Below are 20530 nucleotides of genomic sequence, written 5' to 3'. Positions count from 1 at the left end.
AGAGAATATAAGAAATAAAACAATCTGAAATGTACATAATCAGAGATGAGAGAATAGACCCTTCTTGAAAGGGCAAAGGGGACAAAGAGGAATTGGAAGGGATGCCTGAAAGCCTATTTGGAAATGGAAGTTAAATACTGGGTTGGTCAAAAAATTTGTTTCCATAACGAGCTTACAGAAAATCCCGAACTTTTTGGCCAATGCAATATAATAAAAACCCCAACAGACCTCATCTACAGAAGGGCCTGCAGGCATGTTCCTAAAGTAAGCAGGACTTAGAATATCATAGGTGTGTAAGAGTTACTGGGGCTTTAATGGACTATCCATATTATAAATGTGTGGGAGGCTTGTCACTCTGGAGCACTTGCTATTACTGGAACATAAGTTTCACTTTTTTTTTTAATCTATTAATTTAAAAAACAAGACAGGCAAATAATAATCCATTTTCCTCTTAGAATAGTTCAAACAAGGATTATGCTAAAGTCATGAAATGAAGCAGAAGTAAAAAAGGCTCAGATTTGTGGATTTGTCTCTGAAGATGCTGCCATAGTCTGAAAGCATTAATTCACATGTAACAGTTATCACTTCCGAGTCTGAAATGCCACAACTGAACCAACTTCAAAGAGGAACTGGAATGCCCTGGGCTAGGTGTGGCAATCCAGTTTCTTCAGAAATATAAAGTGGGCTGAGAACTGAACCAACAGGATGCACTGGGAAGCAGTCACTACATTATCCACTCTGCTTCCTCGGGACCCCACAGAGACCATTTCCAGAGGGAGGTCTACTCAGGCCTCTAATTTCAGTGGAAGCATTTCTGCAGTTATCTCACCCAGCTTCAAAGATTTGAAAAGCAACTGCACACCAAACACACGCAACCTGGACCACTGAGGTACGAAGTCAATCCACCTAAGTCAGGAAGCTGTTCTGTTGTACGACAAGGGGGTACCGAGAATCTGAGTCCTCCCCCTCAGAGGATGTTTCTTCATAGAGTTCGTCCTGGGCTATAATGCTCCCTAAGCCGTACTCCTGCTCGTGGACAGAAACCTCATTGGGTGTGAGGTGGAAAGAACCTTCCACAAAGTCAGCAAACCTAGAAAAGAGAAGATAATACTCATTCACTCATTAGAAGCTCCCTTCCACCCTGTTTTCTTTCAAAATAAGAACAAACTGAAACCTTGATGTGCTCTCAGCTCAAATGATATTGAGCCTAGCCCCCAGCCTTATCCTTACTCTAGCAGGTAAGTAGACTAAAGCAAGAAATGAGAAGAGAAGGAAAACTAGGATCGTAGGCTGACATTCCCTACAACACCATCCTGCTTAACAAGCACTTTCAAGTTATGGAAGTTTGCTTACCCTTTTTAGTTATGGATGTGCTAAAGTTCCTTCAGTTATCTGTAATCCTTGATAAGATTAAGGAGCATTACACATTTATTTGTGTTTATGGCCCTATAAACTTTATGCCATCAAGATTCCATATTGAAGTTTCATATATTCATTGGTATGACTGCTTCCAAATAAAGGATCCCTCCCCCCTCAAAAAATATATTAAACATTCAGAGACCAACACAAAACTGTAAGAGGAGAAACTTAATATCGTGCTAGAGTCTTCTCATCTCAATGCTACAATCAAAGTTAGAGTAAATAGTTCCTTGAGGAATCAGAAAATGGCTATGACTCAACATATGATATACGTACCTTTCCCTTGACTACTCCTGGAAGAACAAGAAAACAAAGCCACAAATACAAAATGATTACAGAAATATATCTCATTAAAACTCTAGGGTCATGATTACCCTGATAGATGCCTGGTACTTCTGGCCAAGAGTTTGTTTACCTCTTTGGAGACTGAATTCGAGAAACAGTCTTCCAAGCTGAGCAGTCTGGACTGTTGCAGTATTCTCTAAGCTGCTCTAAAGCCTTTCGGGTCTCCACCTCTCCTTGTAGCCGGTATTCTTCTTCTGTCAGAAGACGAGGGGGGACAGTCTTTTCTGTTGCCTTACACATCTTTCTGTGCTCACCAAAATAACATCATGAATGATTAATCAGTAATTTACGTCCATTGTTATCTCTTAACTCCCTTCAGTGGGTCAAGCACATAGCAGAGAGCCTAAATCATTGAGTCATCACTCCCACCTTTATTCCACAGACATCCTTAGTTATAATGGATCCCTGACACATTAGACCACTGACAAGTCAGAGTAGTCAACATTATTCACTAATGTGAATAAATTCACTTATAAGTGATAGACAAAATATTTATCTCCCAATAAACGGAAAACTACAAGAAAATGATGGCATAAGATTGTGGTGCATTAACCTGGACCCCCCCATGAACTGAAGGCATTACTTTGACTATCTGTACTAGAAAGAAAAACCATTGATAACCTCAGAACCTATGACCATTCCATAGTCACCAGGTAAAAGTGACCACATGCTTGAATTACACGTTAAACCAAGACTAGGACTCCCAGAACAATCTGAAAGGCAGTGTGACATAATCCGAAACCAGGTGACTGAGGCATGTGGCATAAAAGTAATATACTTTGCACCACCTAGTGGTAACAGGAACAGATGTTTTTATTTTATATAAAATGATTAGAATTTATAAGTTCTTTAAAATGTTTACAGAGAATCTAAAAAGAAAGACTTGAAAGAAACACAAGTGAAACATAATACAATAAACTGACATTAACAAAGAGGCTCCCAGGTCAAAACCTGTTTCCTTTGGCTGCACCTGCATCCCACACTGCATGCTTCAGTACAAAGTTACATTGCCTTTCAGTCACCTGTAGGTGATGTACAGCCAGTGGATAGGGTACTCCAGGTTCTTAGTACACAGTGCAATGACGATAATGGCAAGGGCAATGTGTGGTATCTGGATACTGGAATACATGAAACATAGGCCCAGCAGCTGCAAGGTCCAGGTCAGCAGGTTGATACTTCGTTCATTCTCCAAAGGCCCATACTTGTAACAGACTGCAAAACTCACGAATCCAACTGCGAGGACATAGCCTATGAGAAGAGTTATCAGAAGACATTCTTTTTTCATCTACAACTGGTAAAAATATCCTGTCTGGGGAGCAGCAGTAAATTCACTATATAGCACCTACTGAACCAGGAAAATGGATAAGATCTTTACTCAATTATTCATACTTCCTTCATTATTCATATATATTAATCTCTTTTAAGTTTCTATCATTTCTGTTGTCTCAAACTTATTTAATTCTCAAATGGGGAATTAAACCTACATGCTGAACAACTCTAAAATAGTCTGTTTCAAAAACCTAATATATGAAAGTCCAAATTAATTCCTTCTCAAAGGATAGATTAAGAGTTACTATCTTTACAACCAAAGGATTCTTTTCTTGTTTTACAGATAGTGTTCACTGTAGAGTCCTTTACTTCTTAAGGTCCTCAAGTGAATTTAAAATACGATTATATTCAAAAAGTCAATTTACAGCTTTTCAGAAAGATACCTATGCATAAAGAGAGATGTACTTATAAACCCCAACAAATTAGTCTTCTCCCTAGCAGCAGCATCTTAAGAAAAGGTGACAACTGTAGAGTTAGAAATAAAAACTATGATTTTTACAAGTTAATAAAATGGCATAGACTATTAAACTCCATAAGCAGGCAACATCTTTTCATGATCAAATTAACTAAAACAGCTTATAAACATATAAAAAGGAAAGCAAAACCAATAACACTTACTTAAAAGATACTGCCAGTAACACCTCCAGATCTCTTGTAAATTTTTAAAAACTAGTTGAATGAGGTACAGAGAAAAGGACCAGCCTCCTACCAGGATGATGTAAATGGGACTTTTCTAAAACAGAGTAGAAGTGAAAGCAAAAAGTTAAACAGGCTTTCCCTACATACAAGAAGCAAAATGGAACTGTAATTGAAAAAAAAATTCAACCTACTAAAAATGCACAAAACATCTCTCTTAAAAATATGTACTTTACACTTAAAATTATACAGTGCAAAGAACACTGGGAAAATGAGATGCTAAATAACTTAAAAGCCTGGCTATATAATGTAAATAATTAATAAACAGGAAAAACACTTTAACCACCCCCCACACACACACTGTACCCAGGATTTCAAATAAAAAGGGAGAGATTGTATGTCATCAGGCTCCAAGTTTCATCATGGAAAGTATCTTTCTGAAACAAGGAAAGAGTAGGACATTGACTTATCAGCCATCAATGCAAATTTTCAGTGCTGTAATATTATCCAAGAAAACAATCCTTCATCTATCCAAGCTCATCCTAATTGCATGTGAGGATTCTGCCACTTACCTTGGGCACAAACTTGGACACTATAAAAATGATGATTAGTAAAGATGCCACAATTCCCACACTCATCCCAGTAGAATAGTAGAAGATTTGACTTCTGCAGAGAGAAAATTCATTTCCTTACTACGTTTGTATTCTTCACACACAGCACTGTTCAAACCAGACTACAATCCCAGCCAAAAGGTAGAAAAAAGGTACAAGATGAGAACAGGTATTTGCTCAACATTTGAGGTCAGAAAACTAAAGAGACCAGTACAGCGTAGTTGCTGCCAAATTATAAGGATTAGTACCAATGAGGTACTAATAAGGATTAGGTACAATAGTACAAAGGTACAATAAGGATTAGCCCCTCAAATACACCCCAAAAATAAACCTCTGCTTAGTCTCCAGCTCCCATCCCCAGTACTGCTCCCCACCCAATTTTTAATGAGAATCTTTCTTCTGGGAACTGCACAGCTTCTCTGGGAAGAAGAAAGGTATAAGAGGACTGCCAAGTGGGAACTAATAATAAGAACTGAATTGCTTACCCCAAAGGGCATAGAACAGAGAGTTCCTACTCCCAGTCTAGGCTCTTTCTACCAAATATTCCTTCTTCATATTGAATTTCTCTCAGGGTCCCCAAAATAAGGAACAACTTCCAACAACCTCACTCCAGCTGAACTTCAATTGGTTAAGCTTTCATTCACTACTTCACAAATACTCTCCTTGTATACAAAGTTAATGTTGATTCTATCTCTGCTGAATGTTTGTTATCTGTGTACGTGGGGGATAGTCACTTAGTCATATCCTACTCTTTGCAACCCCATGAACTGTAGCCCACCAGGCTCCTCTGTCCATGGAATTCTCCAGGTAAGAATACTGGAGTGGGTTGCCGTACACTCCTTCAGGGGATCTTCCCAACCCAGGGCTTGAACCCAGTTTCCTGCATTGCGGGCAGCTTCTTTACCATCTGAGCCATCAGGGAGACTATACGTTTCCTTTGTATTTGTACATGTCTGTTTCACCTATCTTAGCTAGTGGGTTTCTACAGGCAGGAAATTAGTTAAGTGATTGATCCCTGCTTCTTTACTTCTGAACAGCATGAAACTCATCCTGTAAAATGTAAAATATAACCCTGTAAAAATGAGGGCTAAACATGGCTAATGGTAGAAGGATGGTGATATATTGGCTAAATCCCATCACATGATGGGTAACCTAATAGGGGAATTTCATTATTGCCAATCTTATTAATACAAGAAAAAATAAAAATAATATTAAAGTATTTTTTAATGATTGAAGCAGATAATGACTTAGCCCATCCATAAACAGAATGGCAGCACTTTAAGACTTTATGATAGCAGTCAAGCAGGTTGGTCTGAGCATCCTCCTTCCGCCCTCTAACCTTAGAACCTACCTGCTCAGCAAGTCTCCACAAAAAAATAGTGTAAGTCCAAGGAGGAAAATGAGGAAGAGTTTGGGGTCAAATCCTGAAATAAATAAAATATTTCTGCTTAACAAGGGAACCAAACAATTTAAAGCATTATAGAATAAAAGGCAATGTTGGCATCACTGGTCAGCTAATAAATGCAAACAGCCCACCTAAATAGCATTTTAACAGCATTCCACACAAAGCCTGGGCACCCTTCCAAAAAGAAAGTATAATTAGGTCTCTGTCTAACCTATACTTCCCTGAAGAGTTTATTTTGTTCTGGCTACCTACACTAAGGCTAAAGGAAGCTAAGCTCTGCTTTGGTTGGAGCCATAGTACCATCATCACTTCATGCAACTGCCCACAAGGGGTCTCCACCACCCTGGTTTACAAGCCTTAAGTCACACAGGCTCGGATTCAGCCGATTAGCCCAGAACTTTGGGTCAGGGCCCTCTGTTGTTCTCTAAGGGGCTGCTTTTCTTGACCACCACCACCACCACCTACTTCTTTTGATGATATCTGAGCACTGTGATGGAAAAGCCTACACTCAATCCGATCGCCCAGGACCAGGGGGCCCAAGCACAGGTCCTTTACTGGTGTACCAGTCACTCCCACAGCTTTCACATTCAAGAGCTGAGTCTAGGGGAGGTCCACAAACAGGAGCAAGAGGGATCAGTAAATGCAAAAGGAACACCAAAAAAAGAGGCTGATCCTGTTCAACCCAAGAACTATGGAACTCTAGGACAGTTAGAAGCACACAGCAAATTTCGTAGCAAAACCCAGGAACATTGCTACTGCTCACACTACTCTCCTGGGAGAGTCGTTAACAGAGAAGAGACCAAAAGTCATAGAGAATTCAACAGGATAACGATCTGACTCTTCCGTGAAACTTTCTCAGACACATCCAGAGAAAGGAAAACTCCCAGTTATACTGAATAAGCCTGAAACCGCAGTGATCTTCATATTTATGGTTCCACATATATTCTTTTGCTTGTGTGGTATTCAGGTCTATTTTATTTTCAGTTTGATTTAACCATTCATGTCTTTAAATGTAGGCTGAAATATACAGGCCTACAGTGAAAGCGCCCAGAAGACAGGAATACATTTATCTAACTCTGAAGAATACTAGGTATATCAGCTCAGAGCCACTGGAAGTATTAGGAATGCAGCCTTCACAATCCAAGTCAGGAAGCACTCAGAATGAAAGACTTATGGTGAAGTCTCAAATCTAGGCCTAAAGGCTTTTATGAGAGGTGGAGTCTCTCTGCAATGTTTGGAGCAGTGGTATATTCAGGTTATAATCAGAACCAAAATGGAGCTGTCTTGGGCTGACTTCTCTCACTAATTATACCCTCCAAAGCTCAGTCTCTTCTCACCATAGAATCCATCAGAAAAACAGAGGTAAGACTTACTCCGAGTCACAGTGACACTGTACTTGGTGTCTTCCTCTAAAATCTCAACTTTGAGGCAGGTTTTTGTGCTGTATAGACCCACATTAACATAGGTGTCATTCAATTTTTCTTTTAAAAAGGAGGAAAAAAAGTTCCAGATACTAAACTGCTCTAGCTCCTTCAGTTTCTCTTCATTCTCCACCTGGGTGACTCGGACCAGTTTGGAACTATTTACCCGGATCTGCAACACAAGCAAAATCAGGATGAGAAAGAAGGAAGTAGGAATTTAAACTTTTTCCAAATACAATTTGTAAATAAAAACCCTTTAGCATAAATAGCTGAATCATTAATGGCACTGGCTTTTCACAGGCTTATGAGAAATATGGAAATAAAAGCAGCTAAAAGATAATTGGGCAAATAGCACTGCACATGGTTCAGAGAGGCAGCTGTTAGAATGTCTTATCGTTAACATGATCTGAATCTACTATTAGGCTAGAACATAGGGGTAAAAAAAAAAAAAAAAAAAAGACTTCTAAGCTGAAAGAGTTACCAATACAGCTATTTATGAGAGATCATACAAAGCAAGGGTCCAGAATATAAAGAAAACTGCCAGGCATAAACAGCACCAAAAACGTCTCCCATAACGACAGGCTGAGTTCAACCCTTTGTCACAAATTATTGACTATGGGTAAATGTTGGTTATAATGTGCCCCAGATGGGATATGATCTTTATATCAGACAATGAAAAAAGAGAATTTTTTGAAAAAGCCCACCCTTGTGTTTTTTGGATGTGAACAAATGCTCTGATCAGTGACTATGCTTATAGCAGCAGAAACATTTCCAAAGGACTCATTTTGTTTAATCAGTACAGCCAGACACTCTTGCTTGCCAGGTGGCTCAACAGTGTTATGAAATAAGAGACCAAAGTCATTCTATCAAGGGGAAACCAGTTCAGGGCATTTATGCAACATCTTGTGCAGAATCAGAACAGAACAGGAGTAGCAGGCAGAGTGTACATCCTGACAAGCATGCAACAGTTTCCAGCCCAAAGAAGGCATAAGGCCTTTAAAAAGAAAGAGGGGCGTGTGTGTGTAAAAGAAGCCAGGGAAGAGAAGAAAATAATCTCCTGGGGAAAAAGAGGAAGGAAGTTTACCTCAGGGTCAAGTATTGTGGGCCACTTAAAGGAACAGAGAGAGGAACACAAAGTAGGGATAAATGCTTTACTGATGAAAACACTGATGAGATTAAGAATAACTGCAATCTTATCACGGTTGTTAATTTTATATATTTATACTTTTTTTTTTTTAATTGTGAAAAGGGAAGAATGTGTCCAAGTACTCACTTATCAGATATTCACAAAATCTGCCACTCCCCAGAGCCTCCAAATCATTACCTGTATCCGTGTCCATACATCATGCCACTTTGGGATAAGCACATTTTTGTAACAGGATTGTTGACTGGTATTCATATAATGAACTCTGGATTCCTGAAGCGTGACCACCTTTAAATCAATTTCAGCTTCATGCAAAGAAAAAAAAAAAACAAAGAAAATAACAATTAAATATAACAAAACAAACTAATAACCATAACTCATTTCATAAAAAGAATTAAACTGACTACTTTCTAAAAGCTTTTAAACTTTCTATAGTTTAAAAGAATTAAACTGACTACTTTCTAAAAGCTGGGTTAAAATATCAGGGACTGACACAAAGAAGAAAACTAAGATGGGAGAAGGAGTAAGGCAGAGTCTTGTTTCTGTCAAATGTAATTTTTAAAAATATTATAAATAGTCACTAATCCAGGATGAGTAATAATAAAATCCACTATTATGTGTGTATTAAGACAGACAATAAGTGTTCCATTTAACCCTCCCAACAATGCTATCAGGTAGGCACTCTCGTAATATTCATTTTTATAAATGAGGAAACTGATATTTAGGAACAATTAAGTACTTAGTCCAAAACCACAGAGCTAATAAATAGCTTAAGTGAGATTCATACCAGGTCCTGTTTTCCTTATAAAGGCATAGCTAAAGTAACCCATCCAGTGATTTCCTCTATTCCTTTCCTGAGTAGGATGAACAAAATTAGCAACATCTTTTGTATTTAAAGTACTTCAAACAGATACTAAAAGACTGCAAAGTTTCTTTTTCCTAGCTGTTTTTGTTTCAAGTTTTAAAAGCGGCCAATTAATATATGCAGTCCCTCAGATTTTACCAAAACAGGCCCTCCAGAGTTTATATTCAAACTCTGCTAAGTTAAGGTTAACAGGTGACCACTCTCAGTATCTTCCCACCTCAGTCTGCACAAGCTACCTTCTTTACCACAGATCATTTCAATATCTTCCTTGCTCCACACTGTATGTATCAACTCATTAAATGCTACTCTAAGTGGAAATGTAGTTATCACTTTCATTCTTAGTGTAAAGGAGGAAAGATCTAAATAAACTAACAAAACACCCCAAAACAAAAACCTCCACCAAAACTTAGAAAGCCAAAGTTATACACACACAAAGGCAATGACACGATTTTAGAGTGAAGCTAAGACTAATTTTAGGAGATCCAACCAGTCCATCCTAAAGATCAGTTCTGGGTGTTCACTGGAAGCACTGATGCTGAAGCTGAAACTCCAATACTTTGGCCACCTCATGCGAAGAGTTGACTCATTGGAAAAGACCCTGATGCTGGGAGGGATTGGGGGCAGCAGAAGGGGATGACAGAGGATGAGATGGCTGGATGGCATCACTGACTCAATGGACATGAGTTTGGGTAAACTCCGGGAGTTGGTGATGGACACAGAGGCCTGGTGTGCTGTGATTCATGGGGTCGCAAAGAGTCGGACACAACTGAGAGACTGAACTGAACTGAAGACTAATTTTGAAGTTAAATTCAGTTCTAAACCTAAACATTAAGAGCAAAAACTACAAAATACTTAGAAGAAAAAAAAACCAGTGTGTAAATCTTTGTGACCTTGGATTAGACAATGGCTTCAAAAAATTTAAAAATTCTTTGTTTCAAAAGCCACTATCAAGAAAATGAAAAGACAACCCACAAAGTGGGAGAAAATATTTGCAAGTCATTTGTCTGATAAGGGTCTAGTATCCAGAATATATAAAGAACTACTACAACTCAACAACAAAAAGAGAAAAAAAAAATTGTTCAGACTGCAGAAAGGATTTGAATAGACATTTCTTGAAAGAAAATATACAAATGGCCAATAAGCACAATGAAAAAAGGCTCAACATCATTAATCACTATGGAAATGCAAGTCAAAATCACAATAAAATGCCACTTCACACTCAGTAGGATGGCTATAACCAAAGAAAGAAAGAGGACAATAACCACAGTTGGCAAGGATGTGGAGAAACTGTAACCCTCACACATTGCTGGTGGGAATAAAAAATGGTAGTCTTTCTGGAAAACAGCTTGGCAGTCCCTCAAAAACAAAAACAGTTATTAGACATAGCAATTCCACTCCTCTGTATACACCAGAGAACTGAAAACATGTTCACACAGAAACCTGTACATAAAACTTCACTGCAGCAATGTCCATAACCAAAATGTGGTAACACCCTAAATCTCATCAGCTGATCAATGGATAAGCAAAAAATAGAATATTATCCAGCCACAAAAAGAAAGTACTGATACATACTACACGAACCTTTAAAACATCATGCTGAATGAAAGCCAGTCAACCAAAAGGCCACATGTTAAATGACTCCATTTATGTAAATATCCACAATAAGCAAAGCAGATTAGTAGTTGTCAGGGGGCGGGGAGAAGAGAATGGGGAATGACTGCTCAGGGGTATTGGGTCTCATTTTGGAATAATGAAGATATTCTGGAATTAGTGGTGATGGTTGCACATTACAAATACAGCTGACCCTTGATCAACAGATGTGTAGGGATGCCGCCTTTCTGCTAAGTCAAAAACCAGCCCTCTGGACCCACAGTTCCGCATCTGCAGATTCAACCAACCAAAGACCAGGAAGTACTGGAATACATACAGTATATACACATACTGAAACTAAAAATCTAAATGTGTAAGTGGACTCATGTTAATTCAAATCTGAGTTGTTCAAGGGTCAACTGCATACCAAAAACCAATGAAAGGATTTTATGGTATGTGAATTGTATCTCAATATTTTAAAATTCAGTTGATTTTGTTGGGGGGAAGGAAAAGTTTTCCTTCACCCTCTTAAGAGTCTCTGGCTAGGCCTGAAAATTAAACTGACAAAGACATATTCACAGGAGAAAAGTATACATATTTATTTAATGTTTTATGCGACTTCCCTTGTGGCTTAGCTGGTAAAGAATCTGCCTGCAATGCGGGAGACCTGGGTTCAATCCCTAGGTTGGGAAGATTCCCCTGGAGATGGGAAAGGCTACTCACCCCAGTATTCTGGCCTGGAGAGTTCCATAGACTCTATAGTCCATGGGGTTGCAAAGAATCGGGCACGACTGAGCAACTAGCGACTTTCACTTCACATGTAACATGAAAGCCTCTAGGGAAATAAAGACCCGAAGAAACACAGACCCACATACTTTTACGCTAGGTTTGATGAAGAGTGCATCATCACAGAGGAATAAGATGGGTTGGGTATGAGGTAACTGTAGTAAAGCGGGGGAAACTGAGCAAGGCCTGCTTATTAGGATTCTTCTTTGTATCCCTTTGTCTTCAAAGCTAAGGATGCTCCTTTCCTTCAGGTAAGGGAGGGCACCTCTCACATGAGGATTTTATGGCCTATTTCAAGGAAAAAGGGCAGTGGGGAAGGTCAGAGTGACTTTTCAGCTTCTGTTGTTTTCTCAGACTCCCTTCAGCTTCAAATTTTCAGTATGCCAAGGTGCCATATTTTGTGGTAGAATGTCCTGAACCCCATCTATCAACTTCTCACTAGTGTTCAATAGTAGTTTGGATTTCCTCCAAGCCTATTTTTCACAAAGTGAAACCTTTCCAAAATTCTACTGACATTTGTTTCACTAGCAAATCCACAAATATACTGAAAGAACACCCACTCACAAATTTGGATCAAGAGTTTATTTTCTTCTGGGGACTGTAAGAAAGTAAAATTCTGTGAAACTTAAAACTAGTCTGTTTACAAATAAATTTTTAAAAGCCCAAGAGTCATACTTTATTAACTCCTCTCCTACAGCAAGTAATGTAACACAACATATCTTTAAACCCATTTTCAAGAAAGTGTGTGTGTGAGTCGGTCAGTCGTGTCAGACTCTTTGTAAGACTCCATGGACTGTAACCCACCAGGCTCCTCTGTCCACGGAATTCTCCAGGTAAAAATACTGGTTGCCATTCCCTTTTCCATGGGATCTTCCCAACCCAGGGAGAGTCTTCTGCACTGCAGGTAAACTCTTTACCATCTAAGCCACAGGGAAACAGTAAGATACAAATAATATGTCAATAGCATAGGCCATTTGAAAAACTTAATGCCAGGAAAAGGCATTCATATTTTTAAGACAATTTAAAAATTCTTCAGGGGCTTCCCTGGTGGCTCAATGGTAAACAATCCACCTGCCAATGCAGAAGACATGGGTTCAATCCCTGATCCCAGAAGATCCCACACGGAGAGAAGCAACTAAGCCCATGTGACATAACTACTGAGCCCAGTGCCTAGAGCCCAGGCTCTGCAACCAGAGCAGCCATTGCAGTGAGAACCCCACACTACAACTAGAGAGTAGCCCCCATTTGCCATAACTAGGAAAGACGCCCTCAAACAGCAAAGAGCCAGTGCAGCCAAAAACAAATGAATAAAAAGATAAAACTAAATAAATTCAATGTCATTTTCCTAAAGAAATAAAACATTTATAAGAGGCAGCACTTTGGGAGGAATTCCCTGGCAGTCCAGTGCTTAGGAGTCCAAGCTTCCACAGCAGGGAACATGGGTTCAATCTCTGGTCAGGGAACTAAGATCTCCAATGCCACAAGGTAGTCAAAAAGTAAATTTAAAAATGCCTTTTAAGCCCAAAGATCGAATTCTTCTTGGAATTTAGTGGATCACAACTTGCTTGCACGTATTTACCCATGAACTAGCTACTCAAAAGTCAGAAACTTATTTACTTATATTCATCAACTTTTCAATCAACAACACTGATCTTTTAACATCTACTGGCAGAAGGTAATGAAAATGACTCACAGTATGTAAGGACAGGTAATGAAAATGATTCATAGTATGTGAGGACCAGAAAAAGACCTAAAAAAGTCATGAAAAACCACCTCCTCTAATTCTTAAATAGCCTCTAATCATTTCTGTCAAGAGGTAATCCAGTTCATACTTAAAAGCATTTTAAAATTCTCCTTAAAAACTAGCATCTTTAAGTTAGTGGGCTTAGCAAAGGATTATCCAATGGGATGCTGAGACAATTGACAGTTATCTGGAAAACAAAATTCATCTAGTTACTCACCTCACACCAAATGCTAACATTAATCATAGGTTAAAAAGTAAAATGAAAACAATTAAATTGTACTACAAAATATACACATATAAAAACTCAATTTTTGGAAGGCTCTTTAAGTGTAAAAGCAATGGAAATAAATCTAAAGAATAAAATCAAGAAACTTCCCTGGTGGTCCAGTGGTTAGACTCCATGCTTCCAATACAAGAGGGTGTGGGTCTGCTCCCTAGTTGGGAAACTAAAATGCCTAGGACTCCCTGGCAGTCCAGTGGTTAGGACTCCACACTTTCACTGCCAGGGCCTGGGTTCAATCCCTGGTCAGGAAACTAAGACCACACATGGTTCTGTTTCACCAAATAAATTTTAAAAAGAATAAAATCTAGCAACCACATAAAAATATAAATCTTCTATTTAAAAAGATCTAAAGAAAAAAGATAAAAAGGGACAAACATTAAAGTTTTGTAATAAATAATAATAAAATATATATCCTTAACATGTCAAAAAGGTTCATCAATTGATTTTAAAAGTACACAAAAATCCCAATAAATAGTAATCACAATAAACAGACCAAGAGCAAAGGACACACACTCTAAAAAATGTAAGTCTAAACAGATAATTAAATAACTAATGAGCACTTGAAAGATGCTACTTCACAAATAATGCAAGAAATTAAAAATAATTAAGATACCACTTTCAATCTACCAAATTAGCAAAGGTGTTTCAGTCTGGAATATCCAGGGCTGGCAAGGATATGGGTCACAAACAAATAGAGCTGATAGTGGTATAAACTGGCACATATTTTCAGAAAAATATTTTAGCAAGATGTTTCAAGGGTCTTAAATATATTTTAGCCATTTCTAAGATCTATTCTAAAACAAACAAAAAAATTGTGTCCATAACATAAAAGTAGAATAACTTTAATGAAGACTTTTAAATGATAAAGGAAAACGCTTATGCTACAAAATCAAATGAGAAAACTACCTCTGGTAACAACTGGTGGCCTCCAAGGAAGAGAACAGGACTGCTGACAATTTTATGAATGTATTGTAAATTCAACCAAAATATTTTAAATTAAAAACACATGGAAATAGACCAGAAGAAAGAGTGCTTTAACGGACTGCCTCTGACAAAATAAAGTGAATGTTTTTTCTACTTCTTTATGCTTAATTGTTCTTGTCAAATAGTCTAAAACAAATTCAAATCATTTCTATAATCGCATTCAACAATCTTCAGTGAGAAAGAACTCTTGTCTTTTGAAGTACTCCATTCTCTCTTTAGGTACCTCTCACTTTAGAAAGCTCTCTATTACATGACTGTCTTTTGTAGCTACCACCTACATCATCCACTAGGCCACGAAGAACAACTATTCCGAGTTTACCCTTCTCCAAGCCAAAAGTCCCCGTTCATCTCCTTATTAAAGAAACCTTGAGACTACTGACTGAGCACTAAGGAGGAGCATTTTGGAATAAACACTTTCATCTCCACAATACACAAACCTCTACGGTCTGGTCAAAGGTCATTCAGATCATAAGCAGTCCTTCAAATGATACTCTGGGCCCTGACTCTGGAAAAAGTGTCTTCTTGGATACCTATATCCCTCTCCCTCAAAAAAAAAAAGTTTCAGACGGTCGCTGCGCTTTGAAACTAGTTCTATGGATCCTTAAGGTTGAGAGATAACCTTAAAGCTGTGAAGTGAAGTCGCTCAGTCGCGTCCGACTCTGCGACCCCATGGACTGTAGATTACCAGGCTTCTCTGTCCATGGAATTTTCCAGGCAAGAATACTGGAGTGGGTTGCCATTTCCTTCTCCAGGAGATCTTCCCGACCCAGGGATTGAACCCGGGTCTCCCGCAGACGCTTTACCATCTGAGCCGCTTTGAAACTAGTTCTATGGATCCTTAAGGTTGACAGATAACCTTAAAGCTGTAGCTCATCATAATCATTAAGTGACAAGAAGAGGCAGCAAACGATGGGAGAGGAGAGAAAGCATGTGTGTTTACAAGATATGGTTATCCTTAACCCCAAGAGTCTCAATTCCTCCAGTGGAAGCTTCCAAACTTATCTTTCTGTTGTGCAATTAACAAGGTTCGAAGGAGGTTGTTTTTTACAAACACACCCTAGGTTTTCTGAAATAGAACGGAAAAGGAAAATAATTTCATCCCAGTCCAAAGCCAACTAAGCAGCAGCAGGCATCAAGAAAGTTTGCTTGAGGAATGAATAAATTTACAAAAGAAAATTACTAGACGTTAACTAAAGTCTCTCTCTTTTCGGAAACTGGAATTTAACTGCTCCAGATCGGTTCCATAAGGCCGGTAGGGGCCAGGATCTTACAAGTGCGCAAGATATTGACAAAAGATCATTACATTTCAGCGAACTACAATCATCTGTTCAGCCATCCTGCCCTGAGTCCTGACAGCATATGCTCAGGTGTTGCTAATTTTCTGAATGAACAGGTTGCTCCCTTTCCAGTGGCAGGGCTCTCTGTCCATTCGGTCCTCAGGTCACCTTCCTTTTAAGAAAGAAGTCGAGGAAGCCAGTGAAGCAAGACGGAGCCCCCAGGACCGCTTTTCACTCAGTGCAGGCCTCCCTGTCTCCGCCAAAAGGACTCCAGGCTCCTCCCGATTCTGGATAGCTCCCGCAAACCGCCCCCAGGGCCCTTGGCCCCTCAAGGCAGGCGCCCATTCGCCAGGGATGTAGATCCTTTCTCCGCACCACGCCCGCCCCCCTCAGCAGAATAACGGCCCACACCCTGGGGACACTCCACCTTTCTGAACATAAACCCTCGGCACCCGCCCCCTTGGCAGCTGCTGCCCGCGGTACCTGAGCCGCAGACAAAGCAGCCGGAGAGGACCAGAAGCAGCCGCACTGCCCCACCACCCCCGGCCCCCCAACTCCAGGTCCCGGCACCAACTGCCGGCAAGAGCGCCACTTTCATTCCTCCCGCCATGGTCGCCTCACGCCGCCTCCTCTTCACGTGCCTCTCCCCGGCAACTAACCCGGAACAGGCAGGACCAGCAGCCTATCCGCTACAAGGCCCGCCCCCTATCAACCAATCGGATGGGCGGTGCTTCGAGCACTCAGTCGTTTTTGCACCCTATAGTCCCGCCTCTTAGCAACTGATGCCGGAGGGCGGAAAATGGTATCTTTCAGCCTATAATCATGTTCTCACCTTAGCAATGGCGACAGGAAGATCCCGCCCCTTAACAACATGCTTCCGTCTCCACTTTATTTACAACTGGACTGATTGATGGTAAGCTTAACCAATAGAAAATCAGAATGGGCGAGCCATTGACCAAACTTGTTATTTCCATCGAAAGTGTCTCAGATTCCTTCTGTTTTCTTTCTTTGCTGTTCACCATGATCTTTCTGTTCTGGGAAACTTAAGACGACTGTCTTCCAAAGTCTTAAATGATTTAAAACGGAAGCTATACAAAAAATTCAGTTGACAGTTTTATAAGAATAAACATTAACGTTTAAAAATGTAGTCGTAGGGTAGGGTTTTGGGGGGAAATTGGGGGGGGGGGGGTGGCAGGGAGCTAAATCCATGCGAAGATTAAGAGAAGCTTTTTTATTCCTCACAACACCCTGGAAGATAAATAGCTTCATTTATAAAGAAGCCATAATTAAGACAGAAAAAGGAACCTACCCAAGATTGCAGTTTCTTGGGCTGGGCTGTGGTTCCAACCCAGGTCTTACCCCAAAGCATGAGTTCTTTCTATGCATCAGGTGCTTCCAATTAAATGACTCACACGGTGAAAGCCTAGCAAAGGGCCTAGCACGTAATAAGTGTTCAGTAAATGTTAGTCGAAATTGAAGCATCTTATTTTTTAGAGGATCTGGTAGTTCGTTCAGCTGCTCAATCGTGTGACCCCATGGACTGCAACACCCCAGGCTTCCCATCACCAACTCCTGGAGCTGGCTCAAACTCATGTCCATTGAATCGATGATGCCGTCCAACCATCTCCTCCTGCCTTCAATCTTTCCCAGCATCAGTGTCTTTTCTAATAGTTAGTTCTTCGAATCAGGTGGCCAAAGTACTGGAGCTTCAGCTTCAGCATCAGTCCTTCCAGTGACTACGTAGGACTGATCTCTTTTAGGACTGACTGGTTGGACCTCCTTGCAGTCCAGGGGACTCTCAATAGTCTTTTCCAACACCACAGTTCAAAACCATCAGTCCTTCAATGCTTAGCTTTCTTTATGGTCCAACTCTCACGTCCATATATGACTGTTGGAAAAACCATAGCTTTGATCTGATAGTGGTAGGTAGGAATACTAGAGATGATGGAGTCCAGTGAGGGGGAAGGTTCAAGCTTTCAAAACAGGGGTTTTAAAAAAGTGAAAACAAAGCTGAGCAACAGGCAAGAGAAGAAATTTCATTCTCAGAAAGAAAACTCAAGGCCACCTCTGGTGCAAGAGTCATCCTATCTCTCACACACTTCCACCACACACTCCCCTGGCTGACCTAAAGAGGTCAGTATGCACAGTAATACATCTCGTTGCTACTGTGTACCCTTGATAGTGTGTAGAGAAAATGGTATTTCTATGGTTTTCCTCCTCAAAACTCATAAAACTGAGATAAACATTTATTATTAGGTCTCTCAGTTGGGTCTGACTCTTTTTGATGCCATGGACTGTAGCCTGCCAGGCTCCTCTGTCCATGGAATTCTCCACGCAAGAATACTGGAGTGGGTTGCCATTTCCTTCTCCAGGGGATCTTCCAGACCCAGAGATGGAACCTGGGTCTCCTGCATTGCAGGCAGATTCTTTACCATCTGAGCCACCAGGGAAGCCACTTAAAAAATTCAGATAAAGAGGTAAACTAGGGACTTCTCTTGTGGTCCAGTGGTTATGACTCTCCACTTCCACTGCCGAAGGCACAGGTTCAGTCCCTGGTGGGGAAACCATAGGATCTCACAAGCCATGTGTGATACAGCAAAACAAAGAGGCAACCTACAAAATACCTGATCAATACTCCTCATAGTCATCACAAACAGGGCAATTCTGAGAAACTAACAGCCAAGAGGAGCCTAATAAAATATGGAAACCAAATGTAATATGGTATCATGGATGGGATCCATGATATATAAATAGAAAAAAAATTGAAATAGAAAAAAATTAGGTAAAAACTAAGGAAATCTGAGTAAACGATAGGCTTTAGTTAATGTTATCAATGCTGGTTCATTAATGGTGATAAACACACAGTACTAATGTGAGATAGTAACAGTAGAAACCGGATGGGGAGTAAAGGACAACTCTCTGTACTATCTTCTCGATTTTTCTGTAAGTCTAAAACTTTTAAAAAATAATTTATACACATACACCCCTCAACACACAAACACACTTCATTTTCTACCAGGTCCCAAATTCTTAACATTCAGAGCTTGCTCTTCAGTTTTGAACAAAGGCCAGAGAACAGGGGAACTAATTCCAGAGGGTCATTTACTGACTTTTTTTTTTTCAATCCCCCACCAGGGATTGAACCCAGATCTGGCAGTGAAAGCAATGAGTGCTAACCACTGGACCTCCAGAGGATTCCCACCACTGACTGTTAAAATATGTAAATGCAGTGTACAGTAATAAAACTGGTTGTCCATAAACACATTAAACCTTATCATCCAAATGAGTTCCATCACTTCCAGGTACTCAATTCAAGAAGCTTTTAGCCTTGTTTTAATAATATGAACACTGCTCAAAACACTTTGAGAATCATCTTCAGAGTCTATAGCACACACTTCAATGAATATTCATTATCTGCAGGTGGATCTGATTTATGCAAATAGCCAAAAAAGCTCAGGCCAACACTGATGAGTAAATGGGGCAGGAAATCTGGATCGTAAATGTGTTTCAGAATTTTTTGGATTTTAGAAATGTAATATGGTGCATATGCAATAAATAAGACAGCGGTCTCAGTGGGGTCTGGGACAGTACCTCATAAACAAATTAATGTTTCTGCAATGAGAGATGAATATTCACATTGGTATAAATGAAAGTGGCATAAGTGAAACTATAAATAACCTTATGTATTAATAAGCTATTTCACTCTCCTCTTTTACTTTCATCAAGAAGCTCTTTAGTTCCTCTTCGATTTCTGCCATAAGGATGGTGTCATCTGCTTATCTGAGGTTATTGATATTTCTCCCTGTAATCTTGATTCCAGCTTGTGCTTCATTCAGTCCAGCATTTCACATGATGTACTCCGCATGTAAATTAAATAAGCAAGATGACAATATACAGCCTTGATAAGCTAGGAGTTCTGCCACAAAGTAAGTTCAAGTCAGATTAGGTTTTGTAGTCAAAAGAGATATGAAAATTTTTGGTTTTCATAACTTTCTTAACTTAGGAAAAAGACTGCAGATGGTGCCTATCTGATGACAATGCTCCATTCTATCCACTCAGTCACCCAAGCCAGAAGCCTGAGAGTTACTCTAAACTCTTCTCTTCCCCCAACCCTTTAGCCAATCATCAAATCCTATTCATATTACCCGATGATGATTTTTAAAGTTTTTTTTGAAAAATAATTCTCTATGTATTTGAGTTTTCACTATGCTGGGTCTTCATTGCTTGTGTGGACTTTTCTCTAGTTGTGGCGAACAGGGGCTATGCTCTAGTTGCTGTGTGTAGGCTTCCTGCAGAGGCTTCTCTTGTAGAGCACAGCCTCTAGGGCTCTGGGGCTTCAGTAGTTGTGGCTCCTGGGCTCTTCAACACGGGCTCAATAGTTGCAGAGGAAGGTTAGTCGCCCTGCAGCACGTGGGTCAGTGATAGAACCCATGGCTCCTGCATTGGCAGGTGGATTCTTTACCTCTGAGCCACCAGGGAAGCCCTGATGACTATCTTTTAAATCTGTCCTTTCCTCTCCATCTCCAGCACCAGTGATTTAGTCTAGCACCTTGCCATCTTTCTCAGAGCACTTTTGTTTCCTTCAAGTTGGCCTCTCTGCAGTTTTAACATCCATAAAACCTTTTCTCCACACCACTCCTAAATACAGATCTGACCATGTCACACCCATGTTAAATATCACCTAAATACAG

At 39.9% G+C, this 20530-nt stretch overlaps 1 protein-coding gene across 1 annotated transcript; it reads right to left on the bottom strand.

Annotated features, from left to right (window-relative positions):
* Positions 1 to 906: 906 nt before the first annotated feature.
* Positions 907 to 16449, bottom strand: NEMP1 (nuclear envelope integral membrane protein 1). The gene is made up of 8 exons (XM_068972086.1): positions 16323 to 16449; positions 8491 to 8615; positions 7265 to 7338; positions 4302 to 4395; positions 3712 to 3826; positions 2787 to 3012; positions 1835 to 2008; positions 907 to 1090 (listed from the first exon to the last, which is right to left on the bottom strand). Exons 1-8 carry the CDS (start codon positions 16447 to 16449, stop codon positions 907 to 909), a joined length of 1119 nt encoding a protein of 372 aa, XP_068828187.1.
* Positions 16450 to 20530: the final 4081 nt, after the last annotated feature.

Source organism: Capricornis sumatraensis, chromosome 4, assembly GCF_032405125.1.
Source record: "Capricornis sumatraensis isolate serow.1 chromosome 4, serow.2, whole genome shotgun sequence".
NCBI classification, from domain to species: Eukaryota; Metazoa; Chordata; class Mammalia; order Artiodactyla; family Bovidae; genus Capricornis; species Capricornis sumatraensis.
Note: the sequence above shows the minus strand (reverse complement) of the source record. Positions and strands in the feature narration are given on the sequence as shown.

What these genes read in the sequence shown, in the direction of transcription:
- NEMP1 (XM_068972086.1), bottom strand. Translation starts at nt 16,449, where the DNA reads ATGGCGGGAGGAATGAAAGTGGCGCTCTTGCCGGCAGTTGGTGCCGGG. An exon ending in CTGCTTTGTCTGCGGCTCAG is followed by an intron (nt 8,616 to 16,322) that starts GTACCGCGGGCA and finishes CTTTGCATGAAG; the next exon opens with CTGAAATTGATTTAAAGGTG. An exon ending in TTACTGGCAGTATCTTTTAA is followed by an intron (nt 3,013 to 3,711) that starts GTAAGTGTTATT and finishes CTCTTCTCATAG; the next exon opens with GCTATGTCCTCGCAGTTGGA.